Source organism: Colobus angolensis, unplaced genomic scaffold, assembly GCF_000951035.1.
Source record: "Colobus angolensis palliatus isolate OR3802 unplaced genomic scaffold, Cang.pa_1.0 Scaffold45, whole genome shotgun sequence".
Classification (NCBI taxonomy): domain Eukaryota; kingdom Metazoa; phylum Chordata; class Mammalia; order Primates; family Cercopithecidae; genus Colobus; species Colobus angolensis.
Genome location: NW_012117932.1, coordinates 5,110,879 through 5,115,845, shown reverse-complemented (window position 1 = coordinate 5,115,845; position 4,967 = coordinate 5,110,879). Strand labels below are relative to the sequence as shown.

General features: G+C 44.0%; 1 protein-coding gene across 1 annotated transcript in view; it reads left to right on the top strand.

Moving 5' to 3' along the window:
• Positions 1–4,967, top strand: part of DLGAP1 (discs, large (Drosophila) homolog-associated protein 1) — a 691,004-nt gene that overhangs the window by 680,385 nt on the left and 5,652 nt on the right. Inside the window, exons 13-15 of the mRNA XM_011957822.1 lie at positions 2,787–2,863; positions 4,385–4,560; positions 4,677–4,791. Of these exons, the coding sequence (XP_011813212.1) occupies positions 2,787–2,863; positions 4,385–4,560; positions 4,677–4,791 (368 nt within the window). The remainder of the gene's footprint in view (positions 1–2,786; positions 2,864–4,384; positions 4,561–4,676; positions 4,792–4,967) is intronic.

Here is a 4,967-nt window from a genome sequence, read left to right as displayed (position 1 = left end):
TGCTTCCTAATGTGGGACAGTGATCAGGTCTGGCTCTTGCTTCCTAATGTGGGACAGTGATCAGGTCTGGCTTTTGCTTCCTAATGTGGGACAGTGATCAGGCTTGGCGAATTTCTTCCAACTCTCGCACTGACTTATTACGCCACTCACCCCTATCCATTGGCACTGGCTGGGAAATGTTGATAAAGAAATTACATGCAACCTGGCATAGTGGTTCATGCCTGCAGTCCCAGCTGCTCAGAAGGCTATGGCAAGGAGTTCAGGGCTATAGTACCCCATGATCATGCCTATGAATAGCCACTGTCCTCCACCCTGGACAACATAGTGAGACCCCATTCATAAATAAATAAACAAATAAATAGAAATCACACTCAGTGGATAAATGGAATGTGGTATATACATACAATGAAATATTATTCAGCTTTGAAAAAGAAGGAAATTCTGCCATATGCAACAACATGGATGAGCCTGGATGACTGTATGCTAAGTGGAATAAGCCAGTTACTGGAGAACAAATACTGCATGATTCTGCTTATATGAGGTATCTAAAATAGTCAAACTCAAGAAACAGAGAGTGGAATGGTGGGTGCCAGGGTCTACGGGGAGGGGGAAATGGGAATTTCTGTTCAGTGGATCTAAAGTTATGCAAGGTGAATAAGTTCTTGAGATCTGCTGTACAACACTGCGCCACCATTAACAAAACTGTATTGTGTACTTAAATATTTGTTAAGAGGGTAGATTTCATGTTAAGTGTTCTTACCACAGTAGAGAAAAAAAAAGAAGGAAATCACACTCAGATAGCTTCCACTTAAGTAGATTCAGACACAATTTTCAGTGAGTGTAGAGAGAAGAGAGCCCAACTAGACTGGGGTCAGAAGATAGGGACTGGCCACAGCAGGTGTCCCTGGGGAAGAGACTTTGTAGTTTGAACACAAGTTTTCTCAAATGAAGTTATCTGCTCTGCCTCACAGGGTCCTGTGAGGATCTAATTAGATGCCTGTTTGTGAGTTTTGAAATACCAAGTGATGATAATTTAAGTAAACACATAGTCACAAAGGCCTTCCAAAAGTTCTTCCTGACTTTGTGTGATTCACTAACCCAGGCCTGTCCTCTCTATTGTGGGTCTTTTTAAATATCTATTGTGGAGTAAGAGGTTTGAAGAATTGTAAGTGGGGGGTTTATAAAGAGTGCTTACTTCTTAAGTAGGAGGAATTCCATTCAACTGTGTTTTCTGTTTTGTTCTGTACTTCCACTGAGGGACAGATTCACAGAGTAGCTGGGGAAGGAAAGGAAAGGGAGGAGTCTATAAGCCTCACCATCAGGTGCCTATACCGTGTCTGGGGAGGCTAGATTTACTTAGATAAAAAGAACTGCCCAGCAATACAAGGCTTACTATCTGATTAAGTATTACACAAATATATGGTATGAATCATAGTTAAATGGCTTGCCTGGGTGACACAGCAGAGATAATTATTCTGTTAGATGCACTTGAATGTGCCCTAAGGGAGATGGGTGGAAAAACTTAACCACATCTGGGTTGAACAATCTGAAAAAAAAAAAAAAAACATGACCAGAATGTGAAAGAGATCAACTCAACACCCATAGAGCTTTAACACCCCCATTCTAACTTTCAGAGAAAATCTGCTGCTGTTGGCTAGGGGGTCTCAACTGTGCTAGTGACATTGCCCCAATCTAACACTCAAAAAGACCCTTAGCTATCACCTTTGCAGGACCAGGAAAGACACCTTATGAACTCAGTGATGGGACTGAAATGGTCATTCTCTACTGCAGTGGTTTCCTCTGGGGATGAAAAGGAATGGGATAGGCCGGGCACGGTGGCTCATGCCTGTAATCCCAGCACTTTGGGAGGCTGAGGTGGGCGGATTACGAGGTCAGGAGATCAAGACCTTCCTGGCTAAAACTGTGAAACCCCGTCTCTTCCAAAAAATACAAAAAATTAGTCTGGTGTGGTGGCGCCTGTAGTCCCAGCTACTCAGGAGGCTGAGCCAGGAGAATGGTGTGAACCTGGGAGGCGGAGCTTGCAGTAAGCCTAGCTCGCGCCACTGCACTCCCGCCTGGGCGACAGAGCGAGACTCCGTCTCAAAAAAAAAAAAAAAAAAGGAATGGGATAGGAGTGGAGAACATTTACTTTATCTGTAGGGCTTCATTTCATAGGAGAGAGAGAAAAGGGAAAAAGAAAACAAATTAACAAATTCAGCAGGATGCGGTGGCTCATACCTGGATTCCCAGCACTCTGGGAGGCTGAGGTGAGAGGACTGCTTAAGTCCAGGAGTTCAAGACCAGCCTGGGCCACATAGTGAGACCCAAGGTTGGTTTAACCCACAGATGCAAAACCCATGGATACAGAGGGCCAACTGTATTTTTTTTTCCACCCTGAAGGTTGGTATTGAACATTTTAGAGTAGTTTCGAAACAACATCGAGATGCTTCTTTCTTCTTCATTTCATTTCTTTACCAACTTTCAGCCTTTTCATTTCCACTTTTTACTTCTACTGGTGTTTACCATTTATTGTTTATTAATTTCAACTTCCTCAAGGCATGGGCAACAAATGTGAAATTTACTTTTGGAAGAAAGAACTTACCTCACACACACAAGAGTGTCTAATGGAAAAAAACAAAACAAAACAAAACAAAAACTCCATTAGAGCTTCTTTCTTAAAATTAAAGTGAGTTTTTAGTTCTCTGGAAAAGAAAGTGTGGAGGACGAGGAAATATGAGTTGTCATCTGCTTCTCCCAAGCCTCCCTGTTTCATGATCTCATTCTAGGCCCAAGCAGTCATCTCCCCCCGGGACCTAGGAAAGGTCATCTTCTGGACACAGGAATTGCAAGTATCCCGGAGCCAGTAGGGAATTTCCATGCAAGGAACATGACAGCAAAAGCCCGGGAAACAGAAGGGCCGCAACTCCACCCCAGATACTTTGCCAGGGCCCTTGCCAGGCCATGCTGAATGAAGAAAGATGTCCCTTGTTTTACTTTTGAAAAGCCATCTGAGTTAGCCCTAACTTATGTGGTTGCATGTTGCCCGAATAATATAGAATAATAATAGAACAGTGCTGTCTCCTCTTTTGAGAATCACTCTCTTACTCAGTTACTTTTATTATGGGAGTCTATTATATAGCTCAGGCATCAGACGTAATTGAGAACCATCAGCTCAAAGATTTTAGGTAAATCAGAATAGCTGGAGTTTCTGTGATAGCTCCCAGGAGCTGTGGAACCCAGCCATCTGAGTGGAGACCTAGGTACCCTGGTCATAACCTCCCAGGATTCATTCTGAGATTTGCCAGTCTCACAGTCCTACCCTTCAACAAGATAATTCAGAGAGGTTTCCATAAACCTCAGAGCTTACCTACAGCCGCATGCTCACTTAGGAAGTGCCTGCTCCATATACCTTCTCAGAGCTGGAAGAGGTCACCCAGAGAGCATACCTGTCCCAGGAGACCAAGATATCTAGTCACCTTAGATAATCCAGACTTTGTTTTTCCTCTTCTCTCCTAGCCAGGGCAAGTGTGGCTCTCACAGTGGGCACACCCATAGAAAAGGTAGAGGTTTCTGATCCTAGGTAATAACCAATAATTATTAAGTGCCTACTGTAAATCCAACACAGCCCTAAGCAATTCAAATATACTAATGCTTTTAACCTTCCCAACAACCCTCCAAATAGGTACCATTAGCCCCATTTTACATATGGGAAAGTAGAGATGGTGACTTGTCCAGGCAGTAGATGGTGAGGACTCTGGCCCACTCAGGCCCTGTGTCTCCATAAGCTGTCCTTTCTGGGGATGTTAAGCAAAGGAGAGGAGGTCCTGCACAATTGATTTATTAGTTAAAGAGGAAAAGGATAACCATTCCAAGAGATTTTAAAAGCAGAGCAGAAAAATAGTTAAAACTTAGGCCTAAGAAATTGCTGCTAGACAGTTGTCAAGGGAGACCCCTCAAGATCACGGAGGGAGGGGACAGATGTCTGCCTGTGAGCTGTTTGGTGTGGCTGGTGACATATTAGAGGAAATAGAAATGCACCGAGTGACTTGTGGGAATGCTGAAATAGTTGAGTAACACCTGCATAGAATGTGCATCAGAAACCATTATCTAACCTAGCAGTTTAAAACAAATAAAGGAGCAAATTGCTAGAAAACCCTGGGCCAGAATGGAGTTTCTTACTCTTCGATTTCTGTCACTCAGAATTTGTGGGGAATGAGGTTGAGAAAGGCTTCATTCCACTTGGGTGTCTGGCTCTGTAAATTCACAACATCCGGATTGCTTCAATCCTGTACCATATCTCCCCGTGAAGATTTCCAGAGACGCAAGTGCTCTTCTGAGAGGTTCTCCTGCTTTAGTTTTTGATCCCTTCCTTCGCGACCATTAGGGCATGTTGAGAACACCCTGGTGGGTAGCAGGGCAGCTGCACCCAGTCCCAAAGTGTGCAGGCGAGCCCCAGGGACACTGCAGAGCTGGGTATTGCTCAGCAGAGAGCAGCTCTGCTCGGTCTGAGCAGGCCTGCCGGCAGCTGAAAGGTGCCTTAGATTGCTGGGGAGACAAGAAGTAACCTGCTTGCAGAGACAGAGATTTTCAGCATGGTGCCTAGAAAATTCACTGTATGTTAACAGGAAGATTGGGCTGTGGAGTGTAAAAGCTGGGATGGCCTTGGTGTCTTCTAGGCAACAGGCTGAACATGTTCATTCCTTAGAAAATACTTCAGTCAGTCACAGCTCTTTCCTAACAGTACCAGTGGCTGAGCTCCGGAAAAGTAAGAAAGGATATGGATGGGATATGGTGAGTGCCAAGAGATTCCCCCTCCAGTTTAGTATTGCTTTCCTCGTGTTTGGGCTTGTATTAGAAAAACAAGCCAGCCGACCATGACGGCTGACTCCATCAATCCAAAACTATACTGGTAAACACTTGAAATTCATCCTTGCAGTAAAGGAAGTTTAAAAAAAAAAAAAAAAAAA